Here is a 26,487-nt window from a genome sequence, read left to right as displayed (position 1 = left end):
AAAGCAGCGCGAGAAGAACTACGTGTACGCGTCGATTACTTTTTGTCAAGAGCCGGCCGCGCCTTGTGCGCGCCTCTTTTATAATCTTGAATCCTTCTAGAAGGATCCAGAACGTATGATCCACTTTCCTTTGTCTTAAGGGAGCGACAATTATGATAGGAAAGATTCGCGGTAGTTTTTTTATTAACGGGGGCTGGCAGCCCCTGATTGGGCGCCACTGATGCCAGTTTAAAGCGCAGTGATAGGCTCGGAGTGTCGAAAGGCTCCTAGCTCCCGATAAGCTAGAGCAAGAGCGACTGCATCGAAAGCGGTCATCTCTTTCATCCCGAATTCTCAGAAATTATCGATCGGTAGTATCTCCTATCGCTTTAAATTAAATCTCGTTTAAGGCGCCTCGTCTTCCATCACCTTTAATTCGATTTCGAACAGATAGTCATTATGATGTCATTTTGATATTATTATGATTTTCTGTTCTGCTTGGGTAAGGTGGATGAAGCAGCAATTGAAAAAAGGAATCGAATCACTGACCGATATTGCTCTTTTTCCATGGTTGCAAACAAAAACAAACTTGCCCACTTTCAACAGCTATTAAAACAAAACTACTCGATAAAACTGTCTGAAATTTTGGCAGGCGTCGTTCGAAAGATGGCGTTAAACGATGGTATACAGATTTTGAATCAGTGGCGCTATCAGTCGTTAAACACGGGTACTTATCATACAGCCCTCGTACAGTAAGATTTGTAACTACAGTAAGGCAGTTTAGAAAACATATAAATGTTAAGATGGAAAACATCCATATATATTATATTATTATAAATACAATTGCACAGTAATGCATTGCATTATACTACAAATATGTTACATTGTAAGATTACAGCAATCCCAGACAGCACAAGGATGTCCTTAGGACATCCAAAGAGCATCCAGGACATACATGTAGGATATCCTGAGGATATCCCATTTTAATTTTCTGATCTCCTTTGGATGTCCTGAGGAAGAGTAAATGATAGCCCAATACTAGCCTCTGGAGAATCCAGGGAGATCCTGTGGAACATCCTAAGAATTTCTATGGGATATGTTAGGGATATTTTTTGTACGTTTCAGGGAGCAAATTCTGAAAATTGCGTCCTGTTATGTATTGCCAGTACTGAAAATGTAATACTGAAAATAGTTCACGTTCTTTGATAATTGAGACTTTGGTAGTCTACATGAATATTAGGTTTGGCTTTCAGGCTTGAGCTGTGTAATATTTTCTAAACAATTCAATATCTGAATTTCCTATGTTAAGATTGCATCAGATATTGAACTGATAGAAAATAATTACATTTTTAATTTCCTGCCAGTTGCTCTTTACAAGCTTTATATAATTCTTATGACCAAATCTCAAATACGAGATTGCGCGTCGCATAGCGGCAAACAAACAAACTAGCGGCTGAATACTATTTTTTGTAACGTTTTTGAAATGTTGCGCTCAATAACATTTCTCATGAGATATTAAATAAATAATAATTTTGGATATATGAAAATGTGCGCATCAAATTCAATTATTAATATTAAACGAAATTAATGTTAACAGTTAATTGCACATGTATATGTCCTCTGGAAATCCAAAGGACATTCAATATAATAGACAGGGCAGATATCCTACAGACATCCAGGGGTTATCCAGGGGACATTTATAGGACATTAATACTTATTACAATACTTAAAATTTCTAAATTATATTAAATAGCCTACATAACTGAAAGTAATCATGCGTATGCATATTAAATTTTCATAAAATATATTTATAATAATATCTTAAAACATCCTACAAATGTCCTGAACCATTTTTGACATATTCACTGTCTGGGTAGCTTACCGATAATACTTATGCAATATTATTTGTTATACTCAATTTTATACTTATGTAACATTAATATAATCACATTTATTAGATTTTAACTCTACAATATATATAATTAGAACGATTTAAACATGTCTAAAATTAGATGTCTTTTAGATGTCTTATAGGTTAAGGCTACAAGATGACTTTTAGTCGGACATATGTTGTCTATTAGTCATCTTTTCATCGACTATACTCTTCCACTAAAACACATCTTTACAAAAAATATGTCATTTTTTAGCGTTTTCGAATGTAGCAGGTTTAATTGCTCTCAGAGCAATTAATGACGTCATTGCATCGTCCCTGCCAATAAAAGGCTTGAATTCATATTAAAATATAGTGATTAATTGAACCGGGTTGGGTTAACCCGTTCATTCGAAAACGCTATTTTAGTCATTTTTTAGACAACTTGGTGCTGTCTGGGTCTCTACGCTCCGAAAAACTTCGAGAAGGTTCCAGAAGCGCAGAGATGCGCACATATTTATTTTCTACGGAGCGCGAAAGCCAACCTCAACATATACTATTGCCTAAATAAATTTAGATTAGATGTAAATATAATATATATAATATTATAAATAATATTAAATAAATAATTGAAAACTAAATAACTAATAAACTCCAGATATACAGAATATCCGACAAGTAAGTGACCAAACAAAAGGTGAAGGTAGATTGAGTCAAACTGAATCGAAAAGTCCTAAACTTTTTTTTTAATAACGCTTAATAAAGGAGCTATTATTGAGTAAAGTGTGGCCAATCAGCACCAAATAAAAGGCTTGAATTCATATTAAAATATAGTGATTAATTGAACCGGGTTGGGTTAACCCGTTCATTCGAAAACGCTATTTTAGTCATTTTTTAGACAACTTGGTGCTGTCTGGGTCTCTACGCTCCGAAAAACTTCGAGAAGGTTCCAGAAGCGCAGAGATGCGCACATATTTATTTTCTACGGAGCGCGAAAGCCAACCTCAACATATACTATTGCCTAAATAAATTTAGATTAGATGTAAATATAACCAATCAGCACCAACCTTTAGCCGGGTGCACGTCGGTGAGCCGCGCGCCGTGAAGTGTGCGCTGCCACATACTACCAGGGGCCATATTCTTGAAAAATATCGCATACGATATTTGTCATTGCGCAACTAAAACGTATCGGAAAATAACTGCGCAATGATAAATATCGTATGCGATATTTTTCAAGAATATGGCCCCAGGCGCGCGGCTCACCGACATGCGCCCGACTAAAGGTCGGCGCTAATTGGCCAGATTTTATTCAATAATAATTCCTTTATTAAGCGTTATAAAAAAAAATAGTTCAGGACTTTTCGACTCAGTTTGACCCAATCTACTTCCACCTTTCGTTTGGTCACTTACTTGTTAGACATCCTGTATATAGGCTGCATTCCGATATTCACCGAGTACTGAAAATCTATAGCACGTGATGTAAACTATAGATTTTCAGTACTGGTAGAGAATATCGGAAGAAATGCCGTCATGAAACGTTAAATAACACTCTCATTATAAGGATGACAATGTAATCTAATTTCTTTTGAAACAATAAATTGTAAACATAACATAAAATATATTACCACTCATTATACATTTCATTCACTTTCACCATCTATAAAAAGCAAAACAATTTTTTATGATCAATTTAATCCTCAGAGTTTTTAATGTATATTTCTTTATCGCGTTCCAAACGCATTTATGTATGCAAATAACAAACTTACAAACACATAGCTTCTTTGCATAATTCTTTTGCAAGAAAGAATCAAATAAAATAATTATTAATAATTTTTAAAAAGTGTATATAATTATATTATAATCCCAATAAGACATCTTAAATGTCTAATAATAAATGTTTTTTTCGATCTGTATTTCACACTGTGGGATATTATATATTAACATATATAAAATGCAAAGAGAGAAAGACGAGGGGTTGAGAAGTAACGCGTTACTTGTAACAGTAACGGCGTTACAAATTTTGTAACGGAAAAAATAATTTGTTTTTATTTTTTAGTAACGAGAGAGTAACGAACTTAACAGTTACTTTTATCATTATTTTTACGAACCAACTCATGATTCATGCCAGAGTTTATTTACTTCAAACTGAAATAAAAAAAAATACATAGTCTTTCGTATCTCACACCCTCGCGTAATTATGGACATTTATCGCTGCGCTTGATCGATTGTGCGGAAAATACGAGAGTGATCGAAGTTACAATGTTTACACAAAGGTTTTCTTTTCACGAGTAGTTCTCCTTACGATGACAACGACGACACCGTAGTTTCTTTCAGTTCTACGCGTTCAGTTCTCCAATCCAACAGGGTACGTGTAACGTTGAACAACAAAATCATTTTACATTTTTCACATTCGCAAGAATAATATTGGATAAACTGTGATAAATATTTTTTTTCAAGTACAATCTTATATTATTTTTTCTGCGTTATATAATAAGCGGCACACTTAATTGCAATTAAGATTACTTATTTCTATCTAAATATGTAACCACAGTTTTCTTTTCTTTTGCCGAATGGTGATCGCATTTAAGTTCTTGCTACATTCCATATAAAGAATATTTCTCTTGAAAGATAACTACAAATATATGTATTATAGTTATAAATAACAATTTGAAAATTGAAAATGTGAATGAAAATTGTTAATGTGTTATATTATCACATATATGCTAGAAAATAAATATAAAAGAAATTTTGATTATATATTCGGATTAAAAAAAACATGCAAGAAACGTTAACAATATAGCAACGAAGATTATGTTCACCAGTGTATATAACCAACGATAGATTGCAAAAATATGATTGACACAAAAGTCAGATATTACTCGTCGTATCGATCAAGTAGCACTATTATTAACGGTGACTGTGAAGTATGTATATATATATATATATATATATACATACATACACACAGATTAATACAAACAGCTATATACATGATCAATTTCTTATACCGCATCTTATGTATATATAAATACAGATATGTATATACATTATGTGTATATCTGTACGTATATACGAGATATTATCGCGTGCATTCAAATTACGAACGAATTTCGTGTAATATTAGTTATATATATATATACATATTTGCACCGATGTTATGCTAAGAAAAAAGTGCAAAGGTGTATAAGCATACATTATATACATATGTGTGTGTGTGTGTGTAAAATTATGTTTTATAATGTTGCAAATGCAACCGCACTATCGTTATGCATTTGTGTAAACATAATTAGAAAAAGTTGTAAATAACTTTATATATAACCACGTTTATATGTGAAAAAATAAATATAAATATTTTACAATTTTTATTTACAAGAATCTAAATAAAATAATATAAGATAAATTACTTGGTAAATATAGCGAATAGGGGACCCAGCCCCAATGACCTTGACCTTGACATATGTTATCAAGGACATAATTCTGAGTAACTTTTTTTTCTAATTTAATCGTCGCTCGTTGCTTATTAAAAAGTTATTAACAAACAAAAATTTGTAAAAATCAAGATTTATACATAGTCTGACAATGAAAAACTGGATATTTAAGTTAGTTTACAGAAATAGTCCTACGTATACTACACATATAAACTGAAATAAACACAAGTTTTTACATATATAGGGTGTTCAAAAATAAAATATAAGTATGTTGAATTAATTATTTATTGGATAAATATAGCGAATAAGGGACCCAGCCCCAATGACCTTGATCTTGACATATGTTATCAAGGACATAATTCTGAGTAACTTTTTCTTCGCATATCTCTGAAACCAGAAGAGAGCGCCACAAAATTCAAAGTGCGTGTTACTTAGGAACGTGCCCTCTATAATATATGTAAAAATGAGAACGATCCGTGAGGTGTAAGTTAATCTGAACATTTACCACTTTTTCTTCTAATTTAATCGTCGCTCGTTTAAAAAGTTATTAACAAACAAAAATTTGTAAAAATCAAGATTTATACATAGTCTGACAATGAAAAACTGGATATTTAAGTTAGTTTACAGAAATAGTCCTACATATACTACACATATAAACTGAAATAAACACAAGTTTTTACATATATAGGGTGTTCAAAAATAAAATATAAGGGTAAATATAGCGAATAGGGGAGCCAGCCCCAATAAAGGTCAAGGTCATTGGGGCTGGGTCCCCTATTCGCTATATTTACCATTTATAATATTGTAAATAAAAATTAAAAAATATTTATATTACTTTTTTACAATGTGTGTGTGTGCGTGTGCGTGTGCGTATGCGTGTGCGTGTGCGTGTGCGTGTGCGTGCGCGTGTGCGTATGCGTGTGCGTGTGCATGTATGTGTGCGATTCGTGTGCGTGTGTGTGTATGTATATGTTAATTATATACATAATTATATTTTTATATATTTTATAACAATTTACAAAAAATGGTAAAAAATAATATAGAAAAATCAGCGATTATTATCTTTCCTTTCAGTTAATTTTAGACGAAGAGAATCTTTCTGGTATAAAAATATTTTTCGTATAAAATATCAAAAGTATCAATATTGCATATTGAAAGTTACACGTGTTAAAAGATTGCACATGTGAAAACAAGAACAATAACAATGCGCTACGGTTTTCACTTAATATTCTCAGCTAATATCTGCCTAATAATATGTTGCATGATAGAAGATGACATGACTGCGAGAATCGCGCTCTATTCCATTGATTCGATTACGCGCGAAGTGAATAAGAGACCTTACCGTCCCGAAAAGAATTCTTTCTCTTGTTTTTAATAAGAACCATTATACAAACGAAATCACCGATCTATTTGAGATCATAGAGCCTTTTTTATAGATCCCAGTATCTTTGCACGCGAAAATCTCGTCACGTGTTCGAGTACGCACGCAGGGGGTAGATAAGTGTTATATGTTTTTCGAAGGATAAGCATCTTTCGCGAGCACTCAATCGTCAACAACAATTATCCGTCGACAATCTGACGAGTACGAATGGGAGAAACGGATGCATAAAGTGCATAGAGAGTTGCGAACGCAACTGTGCCGCATTTTGTTCTGTGATTCGTACCTTGAATTCTCGTGAATTCTCAATAAATCTTGCAACGATAGATCTTCAACGTTCGACGATGCGATTGACAGCGGTTCTCGCAAAGTCTATTCTGCGCGAAGCAACGATATTTTTACGAAAGATCTCGTGATTTTATTTCTTCGTCCCGCTGAATATAAAAAGGTGAAATTTACATTAAGACTTACTTTCTTACATACTTTACATTTCATTTTAATATTAAAATGTTATGAAGATTTGACAAGTTATAAATTTAATTGTTATATGTGATCGTAGGAGTCCTTTCAATGCAACTTGCGAATTATCTTGCGAGCGCGTCTGCGAACAACACCGGCGAAACTGCCCTCATGTCTAAAAAAATGCATGTGCAATGGAACGATTTCGATAAGCAACAAATGGCGAATAATACAAACAGTAAGATGATATATATGTCTTCATTTGACATCGTTTTTGGATAAAATTCGAAATTTACTTAATGTTTAAATATTTATATTTATAATATTTATATATTTATATTTATAATATTTATATATTTATATTGTCTATATTTTGTTTTCTCTCTTTCTTCCTCTATATAATTAAAATCATTTTAAGTTAAAATGAGTATTTTAATATGAAAAAAATATGTAAAAGAGAAACAAAATATCAAGATATAAAAGTTATACCCAAAATATTTTCTCAACAAAATAATCATCTTTATCAAATAAATGGTTTCACCGATCTTTTTTCAATGACTTTGAAGTATTTGCTCAAGATCATTGCCTTCATTAAAATTCGTGAAGTCATACCAATTATTTCATGTGGCATTTAAATACATATATCTAAATGTTTCTGGAATATTATATTTAATCAATTATATTTATGAAAAATAAAACAAAATCAGTATTTAAAAAACTGATAAATGTTGCACGATTATATAGGAATTTATAGAAATTGCAAAACTGATTCACATAATTTTAACAATCATGTCGCGTAAAGAAATTCGCTGTATTTTATTTGTTACATGTGCTATAATCGTGAGTGTGGGCGATTTAAATCGATAACCTGAAATAAATGTCTGTAGACAAACCTTCAAACGTGGACGAATACGACGTGGCAAATCCCGACGTGACGAGTAATAATAAGTCGGTAAACAGCGATTTATACCAAGCGGTGTTTCCGATCTATCACATCAGCAAACTGTCCGGCGTATTTCCAACGAGATTTGTCCGACATGTATCTGGCAGGTATCAAGGCCGATTGAGCACCATCGATAGCGTTTACAGGTGACAATGAACAATCAAACCGATTCACATTTCTCGCGACTACATGTAGATAAAGATCAAATTATTCGAGATTTAAAAGAAGAGAAGTACATATTTGACAATTACATTAGATCTCATTAAGCATGTAATATAACAGCAATATTATAGCAATATTACAATATAAAGCTATAACATGCATATTGCTGGAATATTACAAAAATATCGCAGTAATATTAAAATATCCGCCAAAATGAATCGTAATAAATAATGATAACATCTCACAATTGTATTATTGTAATATTTATGTAATATTTATGTAATATTTATGTAATATTTATATAATATTGCAAGGAACTAGATAATTTTTAAATATTTTTATATTACAAATATATTGCAATTGTGTTATTATATAATTCCTCGAGAATTGTCATGACATAAAATATTATATTAATACGATAAAGAGATTATCTTGTTGAAACTTTCATTGTTAATATATCGTTTTACAACAAACATATACTGCAATGATACTTCTAATAATTCTTTATTATTATATTATTATATTATTATATTGTAATATTATTATTCATTAGTATAATCATTATTATAATTATATCTGCAATCTATTTGTAATAGAACGATGTCAATAACGGAAATATATTCCAACAAAAAAAGTAATCTTTATTATATATTAACATAATATTTTAAATAATGAAAATTGGTGGAATTATGAAATAAGACAACCACAATATATTTTTAATATAACAATATTATTATTTACTTTCATATCAACATAATAAATTAATAATAATTTGTTTCATGAAATTTAATTATATACACATATAGAAGAAAGTAAGGTAAAACCGGGTAGGCGGGTCAAACCGGCTAGCTCTGTTTCTTCGTGACAAGTGCTGTCTTTAGCTAACCCGTATTATTAGTTGTAGATTGATGCCATCATTATTTTGAGATGAACCGTGCCCACGTACACACGACATTTCTTTTTTTGAGAAAAGTTCAAAATTTTCGGGCCAAAAAAGATCGATATCGGGGCAACAATCGAATCGATATGGACTTTTCTACACAGAGCATCTGCTTCTGTAAATGCAGAATTGTATTCTGTACATATTAGAGTATATCGCATTAGTTTTGATCGTCACTTTGTACGCCGGAATATACAATCGCCGTGTTTGTTATTTTCTTCGTGTTGGGGCAAACCCGGGTACCTACACATCTCATGTAATAAAAAGAAAAAAAACTGTTATCTTGACTTTGTCTCCCTACAAAAAGCAGTTGGAAACGAAAACTACCATTCAGAAAAAGAAACCACCAAAAAAAAGCTTTTTGAGACCCTAAAGTTAAAAAATTAAATAAGAAAATCCTGCAGCAATGTAGAACAAAAGAATATCTTTATTTGTGATTTTTGGCAATAGAATACATCTTTGTATTGTATTTCGATTAAACTAAATCTATATTTTGTAATTGCACGGTGTTTTATGTTTTCAAATGGGTACCGGTTTTACCCTACCGGTAGGGCAAAATCGGGTATTTTAACATCTCCAAAAAATCTTGTCATTTCTGGTAACCAAATATTTTTTTTTAGCAACTAGCCTCATTTTCTCATAGTTTAAGGTCTACTAAAGACTACTAACGGTTAGCAAAATTTTTTTTTGCTTTCTGGTTTTTTGTAAAAAAACAAACCCGAAAATGTACCCGGTTTTACCCTACTTTCCCCTATATGTATGATGATTTTGTAACGTTACGAATATAATTTTCATTAATATTATTTATATTTGCACAGTAATATATACGTTTATGTAATACTAATAAAAAATATATTCGTAATACTACAATATACACAATATATTATTTCTGAAATATTTTATTTATACTCCAATGCCACATATATCACATCCTATGTAGCAAGGTGACGTCAAATAACATCTTAATGACGTTTCTAATGTTAATAAGATATCATTAAAATGTCATTTGCCGATACTTTGCTTTTTGGAATGTGATATATTGCAACAATATAACTGTAATATTTTAATGTTATTTATAAACGTGTAATATGTTAATAATATTTCTGTAATATTATACTGTAATACGTATATAATGTTTCCAGTATTATTGCAATATTTCTGCAATATTTCTGTTAACATATTACATGCTATGTGGGATACTAGGGTGGATCTCAAAAAGTAAGGATCCTTGTTTTATTATAATTTTCAGCTACTACTTATGCACAAATTGGACTTATTGTATTAAAATATAAGCTATAATGACAATTTTTCAATATAGTCTTCGAGAAGATCGATATATTTATATTTTCTACCTTGGCACGAATTTTTACTCTCTTAGAAAAAATCCGTCTCTTAGGGCGCTATTCTATACATGGTTACCGATAGTTATAGGCTCTATAAATGTCGTTGCACATGTTTTTTGATATGTCAAAAAACATGCGCAATGACACTTATACAGAGTCTACAGCTATCGGTAATCGTGTACAAAATGGCGACCTTAATGTTTAAACCATTCTTGGAGAGCATTTTATACATATATTGCTGCATCATTTGGAGAGAGAGAGAGAGAGGAGGGGGGAGGGGAGAGAGGGAGAGAGAGAGAGAGAGAGAAATGGCCTTCCTTCAATATATTTCTTCAGCAGCTCAAAAAAATAAAAATTGGAAAGAGCCAGGTCCGGGATGTATGGAGGATGCTCTATAATATTCCAATTAAATAATTACAGAAATTCTTAAGTTTAATATACAAAGTGAAATCTGGCATTATCGTGAGGAAAATTCGAAAAAAGCTTGGGCTCCTCTAAATAGAAACCCAGGCCTCTTTCTTCGAATTGCTTGCTTGATGCATTACTACAGAATACTACAGCATTACTACAGAATACTATTCACGAATGATTTAAATATTAAAAGCCGGATTTTTACCGAGAGAGAATCTTCAAACTCGTGCCAAGATAGGACAAAAATACATCAATCTTCTCGAAGAAACTATATTGGAAAATAGTCATTAACTTCTATTTTAATACAATAAGTCCAATTTATACATAAATAAAAGTACATTGTAAATAGAAGTGATAATGAAATAGAGAGAATCTTACTTTTTGATCCACCCTAATATAAAAAGATATAAGAGAACTTGAAGATTGTTAGATTAATTGTAATATATAAGTAAACAAAATATAAAATTGAAATAACGTATTGCAGTTTGTGCCTATTGGCGTGCCTGATAGGCACCGAGATTTGGGGTTTTTGGCGCGATCTCAGACATGGATGGGAAAACAGCACTCGGCTTAAGTCGCAGAACGCGGTAATTGTCACCACAAGCGATGTATTGGGCGTGATGAGTCTCACGGCTGCCTCCATCATCGGTTCGATTCTGTACTGGCAACAGGTACAGACCGTCATGGATAAACTGGTTGATGTAAGTCTCGTCTAATTGCCTTTATCGCAGAGATTATCGCATTCGAATTTATCGATTTATTCGGCTCAAGTGCGACGAGAAGCTGGGAATCCTCTCACCGAAAAAATTGCAGCGGTACACCATTTTGCTAACGTTGTGCAGCCTCTCCTATTCCATCATTCTCTCATGTCTCGATATCTACACATGGAACCATGAGGTGAAGTTAAATAAGAAGCTGGACGATAAGGGTCCGCTCAATTATCTCCCCCTGTACTTTATGTACGTAGTCATTATTATGATGGAGGTTCAGTATGCCATCATCGTGTACAACGTAGGCCAGCGGTTCTTCAGGGTCAACAAGAGCCTCGAGAACATCCTCAAAAGTGGCAAAATCACAAATCAATTCAGGAAGGATCTTGGATTAGGTGCATTCTTCTAATAGTTATTAGTCATTTTTTGCCTAATCTTTAAATTAATTAAGTGAGAAAATTGCCAGATAAGAGCCAAGGCACGGGTATCGGTGCGCGAATTTATTATAAAATTTTATTAACTAATGTGCATTAAAAATGTACGTTTCGGAAAAATTCAAGGTGACCTTGTCCTGACTTTGGCGATGCCATCCAAACCCAAACTGATAAGATCAGTAAATAGATCTTTTTAAACCCCACAACTTTTATTGGAAACAATTTTCTGTTTTTTATTGGAAACAAGTTGTGGGGTTTAAAAAGATCTATATACTGATCTTATCAGTTTGGGTTTGGATGGCGTCGCCAAGGTCAGGACAAGATCACCTTGAATTTTTGAAACGGAAACCCCTATTTTTTATTACATATTCTTGTCGCCTTTGTCGAGACCTTTTCAAAACACTATGATAAAGTATTTTTCGAGTTATTTTATATCTTAATCTGACATATTTTGATATAAAAAGTAAAATATCATATTGCAATGTTGCAGCAATGTTGTTGCAAGCTTTAGTGCTGTATGGGTTATACAGCGTAGAAAAAACATCAGAGAAGCACAACAGTGGCAATGAAAAAAGAACAAAACAATAATAATTGAAAAATGAATAGTTGGACTGCAAGTAAGCGTTCACGCTCAAGTAAAAGTAACCAAAAAAAAACTAGACAGATTGCACATACAGTCCGTCAGACTCTTGGCTCTTCACTTAAGGCCCGTTTCTATCATACGTTTGTATTTCTACATATTTTGATTATTTTTAATTTGAAATTCGATTGCAACTGCAAATGTTATGTTATGTCAATTTTTAAAATTCTAATTTGGTCTTTATATATTTATATCCATGCTAAAGATGGATCAAAAAAGGATCCAAAACGTACATTTTTAATACACATCCCATACAGCACTGAAGCTTGCAACAACATTGCTGCAACATTGCAATATTGCATATTGCAGTGTAATGTTGCAGAAATATTGCAAAGACATTATTTTACAATATAACTTTAGCAATGTTACAGCAACATTCCGAAAATATTACAAAAAGGTATTCGATAATCGCTAGTTCGTTGGTTTACCGCGGCGCATGTTGCGCTATCTATTCCGCATGTAATTTTTAATCACGATGATTATATAAAATTTACGAAGAGCGACTAGTAAGATTAAAGATATAATAAATATTTTTATTAGTTTAAGTTGTATGATATGACCCCAACACAGGGGACTCAGACATTGGACTAAAAATTCTTTTAATAGTTTCCATTCTTATATAAAATCAAAAATTTGATAATAATTTTCTAATATGCAAGATACTTTAGATTTTAATAAATAAATTTTGAGATTATATAAAGACAAAAGAGATGTGTGCATCGTTGTATTCGTAAATCCACCACGATCTTTATAAATCCGGATATCTGAATATTTCGGATACAAAGAGATTGTAAATTCATACAATTGCAAATTCAGTTTTTTCTTATTTCTTTTAGATATTCTTGGATATTATTGTCGATAAATATACATAAAGTATTATTGCATTTTATTGTTGCTGCAATATCATAACAACATTGCAGCAATATTTTGCAATGTTTCTGCAATGTTGCAATGTTGCAGAAAAATGTTGCTGCAATGTTGTTACAATCTTGCGGTGCTGTATGGGATTAGTTAATAAAATTTAACAATAATAAGTTCGCGCACCGATAACCCGCGCCTTGGCTCTTATCTGCCAGTTTTTCCACTGAATTATTCTTATCCTGAGCCTATTGCTGTTATCTTTAAATTAATATAAAATGTGACTCACTAAAGTGACACACGAACTCTAGCTGGCGACCTTCGAGATCAGGGACAACTCATAACGTACATCCGACAAGAAATGGTGGGAAATACTAGATTGTTTCGTAAATCGAAGATCATAGATTCCACCGTCGCAAATGGTACGATTTTAGCTTTAGTTATGTATTCACGAAGAATCTGATAAAAGTATACGAGTACTAATCCATATGTTCGTAATAAATTGCAATAGTAATAAAATAGTAATAGAAAGCTAGTTCCTAAATATTAATAATCTTAAAAAATAACGAAACATATATATATATATATACATACATATATATATTAGGTGTACAACTTTGCTTCCGAATTTAAAATAAGTTTTTCGATAATAATTAAAACTCTAGCAAATATTTTTCCAGATGGCAAAAGTTTTACGGACAGTATATCGCAATTGATGACAGTACACGCATCACTGTGTGATACGGTGTCGCTTATAAATACCGCTTATGGCGTCGTTGTACTCGCAATTACAATTACCTGCTTAATACATCTAATTATCACACCGTATTTTTTAATAATGGAAGCTGATGGAAGACGCGAACCACTATTCCTCGCGGTGCAAGGATTGTGGTGCATCTTCCACATTTGGAGGCTACTCATAATAGTGCAGCCTACATATGCCACTACAATGCAAGTATGTGTAATATAATCAAATTTAAATAATTAATAAATTAATGTACACACATATACAATAATTTATTATAAGATAAAAAGATCAATTCTGATAAAAGGAAACTCAGAGTCTGCTTTTTATAGCTGAACTGATTGCACTAATTCAGAGTTTATCTTTCTTCATTTAATGTGGAGAGAAAAAGATAAACTTTAAACTAGTGCAGCCAGTTAAGGCCACAGACTTCTATATATTACTAGACCGCTAACTCCTACGAAATATATGGCCCCGAAAAGTATGTACACAACACATGCGCAAACAGCACACACGCACACAAACACTTTTCGTCTGTACACATCGGCCATGTTACATATTCAGCTCCTACCCTCTTCTTTCCTACTGATTCCTACTTAAGTCACGCATGCGCAGATGTTTACTTCTCACATGTAATACATACTTTTTGGAGTCAATTTTTTGGTACAGTATATAAGGGAGTTAGCGGTCTAGTAATCTATAGAAGTCTGTGGTTAAGGCCTTTGCACAATGCTAGACGATAGCGATAGCGATAGGCGATAGCGATAGCGATAGAAATAGAAACAGAAAATTCCAATACTAGGGAATGCATATGCAAATGCAGAATGTTATTCTCTTCAGAGAATGTTATATCGTTTTCGAATGTAGCAGGTTTAATCGTTCTCAGAGCGATTAATGATATTGCATCGTCTCTGCCAATAAAAGGCTTGAATTCATAGTAAAATATAGTGATTAATTGAACCGGGTTGGGTTAACCCGTTCATTCGAAAACGCCATTACCCAAGCAGAACAAAAAATCACAATAATATCAAATGACATCAAGATGACACCAAAATGACATCAAAATGACATCAAAAAGACATCATAATGACTTTTGATCATTCGGATTACATTTTTTTAAATCCGTTTTAATCGACCATTTTCGGCAGGGTATTCTCTTGTTTCGCTCTTGTTCCGCGTTACGCTATTCCGCTGCATGGGTTTGCACCCTCAGTTTCAATGGGTTTTTTTTAGAACTTTTTATGAACTGGCTGCATTAGTTCAGAGTTTATCTTTGGGTGTTTTCCAGCAAGGTACACAGATGACACAGTGTAACCACAAAAATAATTGTTTTTAATAAAAATGTAATTATTTATAATGTTATATACATATATACATATATATGTTTTTTACTGATATATATAAGCACTACTTGTGTCTTAAGATGGCGGCAGTGGGCATGGTGGGGGTAGAGTTCTTAGAACATATATACCTGGAAGGGGAATGATGGATTGAGCCTGTGTCCAAGTTGGGTGCGACAGAGAACCACGTTTTAAGAAAAGAGAAAGGCAGATTGTAACCTTTGTTTGCAATGCGCAAGCGCGAATTAGCGAATAGAGTGAATAGCGTCATTGCTGTAGGAGGTTAGTGTTAGGAGATATCGGTGACATCGGTACGCAAAATTATTTCGAAAAAAGTTATTTCATAGGAAAAGAAAATGCCAGGCCCATATTGTGTGTTATGCGGTAAACGTAATAAATCGAGTGATATAAAGCAAAAAGATTTTATTAGACAGAAGTATTCAAAATTAATACACTTTAAACATCAATAATATATCTCGAACGTTACTTGTTATTTTGTTTAATAAAGTTTATCATTATTTGTCACTGTATGTACATTAATTATCACCTATTCGATCATCGTCAATTGTATCCCAATTAAAAATGACATTTTTATTTTCAAATGGCGCGGTGAGCGTGACGTGCGTTTGCGCATTGCGAGCAAAGATTACAACCTACCTTTCTCTCTCGTACCCAACTTGGTCACAGATCTTCTCCACGGGAAGCATAGGCAATTCCCCTTCCAGGTATATATGTTCTAAGGTAGAGTTGGCGCCTCTCTGATAATCTAGGACTCTAATATTACATATCCAGCTTCTATCCTCTTCTTTCCTACTGATTCCTACTTAAGTCACGCATGCGCAGATGTTTACTTCTCATACGTAATACATACTTTTTGGGGTCAATTTTTTGGTACAGTGGGTGTCTTCCGAAATGCGCTGAAAGTACTGACAGTACTGCTGCTGAAATCAACGTATTTCAATCGTTCCGAAATTATCAATAGACTGTGGCAGCAATGAAAATCGAAACGCATTTGCAGTAAAAAAAGCAGTAGAAAAAGAGACAAAAAAGTGTAGAGCGATATAATCTATTTAAAAAGGAATCAAAGTGACATTAAAATGAAGAAATTAACTACAATTGTAATTAGTATACAAAATATTACAAACTTTATTGAGAATTATTGCCAAAGTTCATCATCTTCGAATGATGAAGACTTTTTGACACTTTTTAAAATATTTTCTAATACTCGAGAAACAAAATTTTTATCTGTAATATCAATAAAATATTATTAAAATTATAAATTTATAACTGTTTATTTATAAAGATTCCTATAATTTTATTTTCATAAAGATATTCTTTTCAATTAATTGTAACTTATCTGCTAATGCTTTCTCGTAATCATTTGATGTTAAAAATATTTTGTATGTATTACTTATACTTCCATTTATTATTTTATATTTGTTTAATGACATGTTGTGATTTATAAAAAAATATTTCCTTTTTTTTTTATTCACTATTTCGTTCACGTTTTACGAAACCGCTAACCGCCATATGCATTACTGCCCATACAGCACTGAAGCTTGCAACAACATTGCTGCAACATTGCAATATTACATAATAATTTTCCACTTTTTACGTTTGCACCCTAAGGGAAAAGTAAAGGCTGGTTTATGCAGGCCGTAACTGTTAATTTATGCCGGAACCGTTAAAGTTTAACACTAGGATTACAATGCTTTTGTTCATAATGGCATTATGAACAAAAGCATTGTAATCCTAGTGTTAAACTTTAACGGTTCCGGCATAAATTAACAGTTACGGCCTGCATAAACCAGCCTTTACACGAAAAACGGCAGCGTGGCGACTCTCATTCTTCTCTCTGATATAAGGGAGTTAGCAGTCTAGTAATATATAGAAGTCTGTGAGTGTAACACACAATACCACATGATTAGCTGTCTAAGACTACGTTTACACGTCACCCCTAATCGGGTTTAATAACATCCGTAGTTCGAAGGCTGGCCAATCACAGTCATTCCATTCTTCAGAGGAATAGCTGTGATTGGTCAGTTTTACAACTACGGATGTTATTAAACCCGATTAAGGGTGCCGTGTAACAGAACTCAATGAAAAAATTTAAAATTCTGTATTTGATAGCCAATCGTGTGATACTGTGTGTTACGCTGGTCTAGTTTCCATCGAAGTCGTCAATCCGATTCTGTTTCGGTGCGCATCGAATTTAACGCACTGTTTCCACTGGAGGTAGAATAGAAGCGAGGAATATTGATATTTCAGTAGAGCCAACTTAACTTTTGCTTGTGAATGTAAATAAACATAATTCTTGACAAATTTCTCGTTTATTTTCCATTTTGATAATTAATACGAACGAACGGTAACTGTTACGAATATCAACATATAGACTATATATCGACTATATATTCATGGTTACGAAATAATTAAAAGTAAAGGTTGGCACCATCTATTTTCAAGCGTTTCCACCGTCTAAATTTCGTATCAATTCGCTGCCACTCCGACAAAGCTTGTAGATCGGAGTGAGAGTGAAATGAACGCAGTCAGTCGTATTTCCATCGACTTAAATTTAGTCCTATGCCGCACTAGATGCGAATTAATATTTCGGTGGAAACTAGACCAATGTGTCATCTGTGTATTTTGCTGGAAAACATCCTTTTTCTCTCCATATTGGAAAGAGAAAGATAAGCTCTGAACTAGCGCAGCCAGTTCAGCTATAAAGAACAGACCTATATTCAATTGAGAAGCCTAATCAGCCACACAGATAAGAAGAAAGAGAAGACAAATTCTGGAACAGAGTTCTCTTTTATCAACATTTACTGATAAAAATAAAACAAAATTTCAAATAAGAAAGATTAAAATCACAATAAATCTTTCCATATTTTTTGAAAGTAAAACGATTGAAACATATTTTATAGTTTTGCTTTCTTATGTTAAAAATTATTATTTTATATTTCCCGTGTATTATACTACTTTAGGGGAAGAAGACAGCGGTCTTGGTAAGCCAATTACTGTCCGCGAATCACGACAGAGAAGGCACGAAACAATTAGAAATTTTTTCGCTTCAGCTTCTCCACCGCTCTTTGGAGTTTTCAGCATGCGGACTTTTCACTCTGGATCGTACTCTCGTGACTTCGGTAAGTTTTAACTGTTCTTTTCTGCTTGTCAATTTTGTAGATGAATAAAAAAATTTACACAAAAAAAAATTTTTTTAGATTGCTGGCGCAGTCACAACGTATCTCGTAATACTCATACAATTCCAAAAAGAGGATGATACAAAGGGTAGTTTCGACAACATATTAAAGAATGCCACGCAAATGCTGAAAAACGCGACAACACTTCACAATATCACAGTGGGAAGGTTGGGCCTATAAATTAGACAAACTGTGCTTCTCTCTCTTCGTTCCTGTTTTTTATGTTCTTGAATCTATAATAATAAAGCTTTTCAAAATTTAGTACACGTCGCCCCCACATATTTATTTGTAAAATATCCATGATCGAAAGGATTAAGTCGAGACGAATTGACCTTGCAATGCACAAAGATGCAGATTTCAGATGAGATACCATTAAAAATGATAAAATCAATAGAGCTCACATGAAATACACAACACATTTAGTGCAAACCAATTCCTTAACTAAGCATAACATTTACTAATATAATGGCGTTTTTTTTTTCGTCAACAGATAGATCTAATGATAAAGGAGGGATTGCGATATAGGATAAAACATGAGTTTTGGATGCTTCCGATCGATATCAGACGCGTGCGATAATGACATTTAATATCCCAATTCTCATACATACGGCAGCGATATAAGAAATACGAATTCATTCGTTTCGCTCGACCACTAATCTCGATCGCTAATTAACAAACGATCGCTCTCGTAATCAAATTGACAATTAATTAGCACTTCGCTCCATAGTATAGTCGTCTAACAAAGTTAGATGTCGATCACAGCCTATCCAAAAATTTGCCACTCACCATCCTCCCATCATGCTAAGCGCGGAGATATTTAGAGAAACGGGTAAACTCTTGAAGAATATCCCTAAATCTCTCAAAGGAGTATCTCTCAGAAAAAGCCAGGAATTTTAGCTCGAGATTACTCCTAGGGTATATACAACTTGTATACTATCTCTTTTTCTTTCTCTTTCTCTCTCACTCTGCCGTTTTTTTCTTTTTTTGCGTATCCGCTATACATTCTTGTTCGTGTACAAATTATTAATCTAGCAATAAATATATTAAATCGCTTAGGACACTCTAGATGCGTTAGTCCGCATGCTATGTATATATCCGATACAAAGTATGTATAAATCCGGCGATGCAATGCGCGCCGCACGGAGTTAGGTGATGCTGATCAGCAATCGATGGAGAGGGGAATCGCGCCATCCCCTAACGGATTGCCTTTCCTCGGCTTTTTCTCTCTCGTTCGGCTTTTCAGATCCGTCTCCTCAATTTGCTGTAGCTGCTGCGACGGAGGGTTGAGTTTTCTGATGCGCCACCTGTAACAGGTTATCGCAGCAAGTGTCCTTCGTTACAGCGGGCGGCAGCTTTCTCGATCTCTGACATGTTGCCGATTGCGAAGGAATCACTTCAGAAGGATCCATCTCGTTCTCCGCTTTAGCACACTGGTGACGGGCGTTGCACGGACAGGAGTTTGTGTGATGATGGTGGTGCAGCCGTGTATAACAGTCACTGCACACTCTCACGGGATTATAGAGCTGTTCGCTGGGCAGAGGGGTGGAGTTCTCGGAGCAATCGGCGCAGAAAATCTTACCGCAGCATCTAATCGCATGTAATACAAGATTATGCTTAAGATTTGTTTTCTCGTCGTCAGGTGTGCCTTCCCATCTTTTAGCAGCAAGTCTAGCGGTCTATCGCGATTTCGCAGCGCAAAATGCATACCTGCAGTGATGCTTACGTCTACCAAGCCAAAACTCCGTGTTACAACCCATACATCGAGTCACGGCATGATCGGGCACCCAGAGGGTGGGCGCAGGACTCAGCTCCTCCACAGCTTCCCAGGACATATCCGATGGTAGTGACTCTCCGTGTTCACCAGTGCTGCCCACGGAATCCGGTAATGAACCCTGTAAATTTTTCGTTACATCATGTTCGTGCGAGAACGAGTGATTTAAGAATTCTACTCACAATGTCGTCGATACGATCGGTATCGGCGTTGTGATTGCAAACTTGCTTGATTAGTGCCAACCTCGTTGTGTGTAATTCCTTCCTTAGAGCTTCTTCCTTAAGCTGGAAAAATAAATTGGAAGTTATATTAATTATGATGCTATCATCACTTTAAAGGACTTCACAAAGCGGGACGTTTTCGTTCTGTAATATGTCGTCGGGTATATTATCGAGGAAATTTTCGTGAAGAATGCGATAAAACTAATAACTGCTGCTTCAAGTACCTTATGCTCTACGATAATTTGTTGTACTCGCATTTGGACGTCACAACATATGACAGGAAGACCGTCAACATCGTCCAGCCAGTCAGGATTATCTAGCATAATGTCCTGATGGGTTGGAGAAGCCGGACATATGCTACTGGGAGTTCTTGATATCAATGGGGCGCTAGTATCACTCACATCACTACCCTCGTTGTGATTGCGATTACACGATGAGCAAACAGCCCGTCCGGTTGTAGTAGTGCCGGTTTCGATCCACGGCGATACAATATCCCGCGACAAATTCGTCTGTGATCTGGAAATTTTAATAAATTTTATAAAAACTCCTGTCAATATATACAGACATAAAAATATATAATAATAATAAGCAAAAATTACTTACACTTCCTTCTCTCCATTGATCACTGCAATGGCAGAATCATTAGGTATCAAAGTGTCGGTGGAACTATCTACCGAGGGATTGGCGGGTGAATCGTTGGATGTTTGATTCATAGTACATCGTTTTGTCTTGATTTCACTCTCCAATGAGTTCTCGTTTGCAGCTTCATTTTTGTTATCACCCATATTTCTCGTGCTCTTCTGATCCGTTTCAGTCTCAAGTGCCAGAGAATCAAATTTTCTGCGATAGAGAAGCCCCCGAAATTTAAAAAGAACATGGCTATTGCAAAGACTTAACTATCGTCGAGATTACGTACTTCTCCATGGAAATACTCGGATCGCTACGTCTTCTGTGCAAATACGCCGCGTGATCAGGAGCGTGCATGAGATCACCATATGACCTCGTTTTCGTCATCTGTCCTTGCGGTTCCTCGCTCTCGCCACCCTCGATGTCAATCATTGTCACTCTCTGCTTATCATCTCTCATACCGAGCGACGATTCCATAGAACCTAAATACACTTCGGACCACAGGACAAGATCGCGCACGTTGCAACTTGGCCATAATACCTGTATAATATTATGTATAATAAAACCAATAAAAATCACTATTTTGCATGAAGAAACGTGCCAATAATGCGATATACTTTTGCTTGACAAACGTAACATACTTGATTCTTTAATGGCGAATATAAATGATTCACGAACGCAGTCGAGTTAAGAAAACGCCAAACGGAAAACGTACGTTCGCGTATTCTCAATTGCAGCCTCTCCTGCCTGGTATTACACAGGAATGTACCAAATAATTGTGAGTATGTATGCTGAGCTAATTTCACCTAAAACATATTATTGTTGTTATCAAATTGCTTGAAAAGAATTTCTTTCGATAATACATCTTTCCCTCTCTCTCTCCCCCTCCCCCCTCCCTCTCACACAGGACTATTTATTATATATTTACAAGATATGCCGACGACATTTGAAAGCTACATTGAAACTGCAGAATCAACTGGTGGACGCAATCGAGCCACTGTAAAAATACTGGACAACGCTCGTTGGGATCGTCGCAACCGATCGTTTGACCGCATCGATCTGCGAACTTGTGTCCAAAGTCTAACCATTCTCTTTCAACCAAAACTTGGAAACCCTAAAATGAAAAGAGAGATAAGAGTAATCGAATTTGATCTCTATCGCTCTTTAAAAGTTGTTGTTTACCTCCATAGTGCGATAGTATGGATCAAGTAATATCTGCGCTAAGGCGACAATTTGGGGCGTTCGATCCCAACCGTCGCTACAGTGCACTAATACTGGTCGACCGTCCCTTTCAATCGCGGAAGCCACAGTGACCGCCGCTCGCAGTAAGCCCGACATGTGTTGCAGCCATCGCGTACCTTCCAACAAACTTAACCAACTGTAAGAAAGAAATTGTTACAATAAAAAAGTTATAGTTAATTGAAACGAATTAAGAATGGATTAATTTCTATCAAGATGTATAGCAGTCTGGGAGAACAACTCACTTTGGTTGATCTGCATCCGACGCGCAAAGCTGTCGCACGGCGTGGAAACTTTTTCGTATCGAATGGATATTCGGCAGATTCATAAATTGTATGTCACAACTCGGATAATACTCTGGACATTCGCAGCCGCCGCCGCGCGCCCGATTCGCTACAGCTGTTGTGTACGATCTCGCATCGACGATTAAAACTTTCTACATATAAAAAGCAAGAAAAATTATTTATATAAAATATCCACAGGAGATAATTCCATTATGCACTTGAATAATATAATGATACTAAATAAATTATATGTAATCAATACTTAAGAGTCTTATCTTTCTTTCTTGAATTTCTTTCTGATAATTAAATTTTTCGTTCGTCGATTGATTAACTATCTAACCAAGATTCTTACCTTGGCAGCGTTTGGTGTTACAGTATCATCACCAACATCGGAATATGTAATAGGCGAGTCTACCATTGTAGATTCGCCCTTATCGTAGCTACACGCATCTGCGAGAGCCTTTAGAAGATCCTCATCCTCAGAACTTCTCCAGCCAAGCCAACCAACTTCTGGTTGGCTGCTGCGAGCTATTACGGCACCATTGTTCACATGCCTTAAAATACGTAACTGCTTTGATAAGACACAAAAAATGCGATATTCGATTATAAATCATGCATAAAACAGAAGAGTAACACATACCTCCACACAATAGCTGGAATACGTCTGGAACTTCTAAATTTGGCAACAAACTCGAGAGTTTCGTCGGAAATGCAAGCAGGAACCAAGAGCTGCGGTGGATAGGATGGACACATCCGGTAATCCTTATTTATTTGACTTATACGCCATGTACCATGTAAATTAAACTTCAATCGCTCGACCTGAGAGAATACAAATTTCGTGAAAAAATTTTCTGCACTCACAATCAGAAAAATTTAAAAGATACATACTCACCTCTGAATTAAAAGTGGTAATATAAGAACTATTATCTTTTCCAAGTCTAAGATAATCCTTGCCCTCTTCTATGGACCATGCATAGTAAGCAAACGCAAATATATCCTCTATACTTTTTCGTGGATAGGTCACTTTGTGTAATCGTTTAAACCATTCTAAACAATGTTCGTTGGTGGTAAATGCACAACTAAAATATTAACGCAATATTCACTTGATTAAAGCAGCTACAGAAATCTGTTGCGTACAATCCTCAATAAATCCATAAATAATGTAAAAAACAAGATTAATGTTAAATCTATTCCAAAAGATGAAGAATAAGATGAATATTAGAAGTACCTTAAAGAACGTGCATCTTTGCAACCAATGTGCAAATAGAAAATCTCTTTGACTTCTAATTGTTCGATAAGACCTAGAGGTATATTGTAACATGTTTGGCTTAATTGCAAATAAAGTCTATAATTCGAAAGTGCCAAAACACCGTCCGTTGTTCGTCCCAGTGCCACGACCGATTCCCCACTCAATGGCGTGAACGGAATTGTCAGCGTCTCATCCTCGCACTCAAAATGCGTGTGCTTGGGAAACAGTTCCGAGGCATGCAGATGGCATATCGATTGCAGACTGGTCGGTTCCTCGGAACTTTCCATTTCTGTACTTTCTACAATAAAGATTTACGCCCTTGACACTCAACAATTATCTCTATACATTTCTTATCTCTATACATTCTATATATTTCAAGCATAAATAGAAATCAAATATCTCAAAGCAAGCAGAAGAAAGACACCCATTGTCTTATCTTCATCATTGTCTTATCTTTATCATTTCTTATACCTCTCAGTAATTTAATTCAACTTACTTAATAGAAACTTTATCAGAAAGTATCCAATATCTCAAGATTATAAGGTATTCTGCCTCCTGTAACACATCAACAACTTATAAAAATATGTATGTTCTGACTTGCATAAACATATGACGCATCAATATTTACACTGTTAAGCCTTCAGCATATTACAATATTCCAAGATTAAAAATAATTTTCAATTACAATATCAGAAGGTAACTGAAAGCAAGAGAAATATTTTTTCCATACAAATCTTGAAATTTACGAATTATTAATAAATTAATCATTTATTTAAATTTATATATTTAATTAATTATTTATAACTATGCCAACATTCAGATTTTATTGTATCTATATTAGTAATTCTGCTTTGCAAGCGTGTTTTATCTTTACTGTGTTTTTGTCGTCACATTGTGACATTTACTGATACTGTTGAAATTATTGATATTCTTTCAATAAAAATATCTCTTTTATATATATTTAAATCCAAGTAATCCTCTATAAGATAATGCTATAAATATTTATATTACAAATATTACTTTAAAATAAACAATGTCAAAATTTTTCCATTTTTCTCCTGTGTTATACAAGTAATAGATAGATTAATTTTACATAGCACTTATATTATTAGTGATATAATTTAATATTATTATTTAGTATACGATTGCTTCTCCTTCAATATTTTTGTCCATATTTCTTTCAATCGTGTATATATATTTTCTACTCTTTATCTTTTGCCTCAAATCCAAATGTGCTCATCCATTTTTCATTTGAAATGCAGAAAGTGCGAATCAAACAAACGAATTCATTGGTATAGCATTATATTTTGAATTATATGGAGTTTTTTTCATTCAAAACTTTTTTTTAAACACTATTTTTCATCTCACATTTTCGTTCTTTACCTCCGAAAAATTCACGAGCTATTGGAACGCGTTCTCGTATATACATCACGGTTTAATCGCAGTGTCATCGTGAGCACGGGGAAAGCGGATCCCGCTTCGTCTCGCTCCGGACACCAATGTCGATTATTGCCAATTCCGGCCGACCGATTTTTTTTTTCCCCTCGTCCAGATTGCATATACACACATACATACATAGGTAGAATCGTGCATATAGAAAGGGATAGCGACCGAGGAGAGATCAATTTTAATTCCGACTCCATCAAAGAGTTCGCATCGTGGAGTCCGATTCCGCATTCGAAAAGCCGAACGCTTCTTTCTTTTTCTCTCTAGCATTTTACAGCGCTCTTAAAATAGATGGAATTTTAACAGGAAGAAGATAATAATACCTGTCAATGTTTGAACAGAACTTTATGAAACAAATAATTTTTTCCAGATTCTAGAAAAGACGCAGCATCTGTCTTATTGCGAAAACATATGTAATGTATAGCGCAGCTGAGACAGAGACAGAGACAGAGAGAGAGAGAGAGAAAAGTACACACAAATCCATTATTGCGCATCTCCCCGTTTGAAATCGCAAACAAGAGTGTGCAGCCGCGCGAGTACTTCGTTACACTTTATTTTGTTCCTTTCCAACGAATGCGAACGGCTTTTCTTGCTCCTCCGCTCTTGTTATGCGGCCAAGTCAGGCGACATGTGTCAACCTTGAGACGCGCGTCACATACGGCGCGTAATTACTCGCGCGATTATTCACTCTTTCTTTTTCTCTCTCTTTCTCCTCTTTTCTTTCTTTCCCTTTACGTTGAGTGAGAGAGAGAGAGAGAGAGAGCGCAGAGTAATTTTGCGAGCAGACTTTGCTTCCTACTCACTTGGAGGCCT

At 34.5% G+C, this 26,487-nt stretch overlaps 2 protein-coding genes across 5 annotated transcripts in view; one reads left to right on the top strand and one right to left on the bottom strand.

Moving 5' to 3' along the window:
• The window catches only part of LOC115237126 (gustatory receptor for sugar taste 43a-like), a 24,386-nt gene extending 4,825 nt beyond the window's left edge, over positions 1-19,561 (top strand). The window contains exons 2-10 of one of the 4 annotated variants that reach the window (XM_029809979.1): positions 7,215-7,352; positions 8,002-8,203; positions 11,398-11,614; positions 11,685-12,018; positions 13,867-13,977; positions 14,236-14,510; positions 18,622-18,642; positions 18,712-18,780; positions 18,859-19,561. In XM_029809979.1, the coding sequence (XP_029665839.1) occupies positions 7,226-7,352; positions 8,002-8,203; positions 11,398-11,614; positions 11,685-12,018; positions 13,867-13,977; positions 14,236-14,510; positions 18,622-18,642; positions 18,712-18,780; positions 18,859-19,017 (1,515 nt within the window). In that variant the 5' untranslated portion in view covers positions 7,215-7,225 and the 3' untranslated portion in view covers positions 19,018-19,561. Of the gene's footprint in view, positions 1-7,214; positions 7,353-8,001; positions 8,204-11,397; positions 11,615-11,684; positions 12,019-13,866; positions 13,978-14,235; positions 14,511-16,537; positions 16,888-17,910; positions 18,535-18,621; positions 18,781-18,858 lie in introns of those variants that run through there. The other 3 variants (XM_029809978.1, XM_029809980.1, XR_003884312.1) reach the window with 3 other exon arrangements.
• On the bottom strand, positions 19,382-26,487 carry LOC115237125 (myotubularin-related protein 3). Its single transcript, XM_029809977.1, has 16 exons — positions 25,612-26,487; positions 24,725-24,783; positions 24,208-24,526; positions 23,872-24,058; positions 23,620-23,798; positions 23,332-23,533; positions 22,941-23,131; positions 22,639-22,834; positions 22,385-22,570; positions 22,098-22,262; positions 21,746-21,996; positions 21,433-21,669; positions 21,054-21,345; positions 20,791-20,892; positions 20,545-20,729; positions 19,382-20,424 (listed from the first exon to the last, which is right to left on the bottom strand). The coding sequence occupies exons 3-16, from the start codon at positions 24,513-24,515 to the stop codon at positions 20,091-20,093; spliced, it is 3,015 nt and encodes a 1,004-aa protein (XP_029665837.1). The 5' UTR covers positions 24,516-24,526; positions 24,725-24,783; positions 25,612-26,487; the 3' UTR covers positions 19,382-20,090.

Source organism: Formica exsecta, unplaced genomic scaffold, assembly GCF_003651465.1.
Source record: "Formica exsecta isolate Colony F162 unplaced genomic scaffold, ASM365146v1 scaffold275, whole genome shotgun sequence".
In the NCBI taxonomy this organism is placed as follows: domain Eukaryota; kingdom Metazoa; phylum Arthropoda; class Insecta; order Hymenoptera; family Formicidae; genus Formica; species Formica exsecta.
This window is presented reverse-complemented; position numbering and strand designations above follow the sequence as displayed.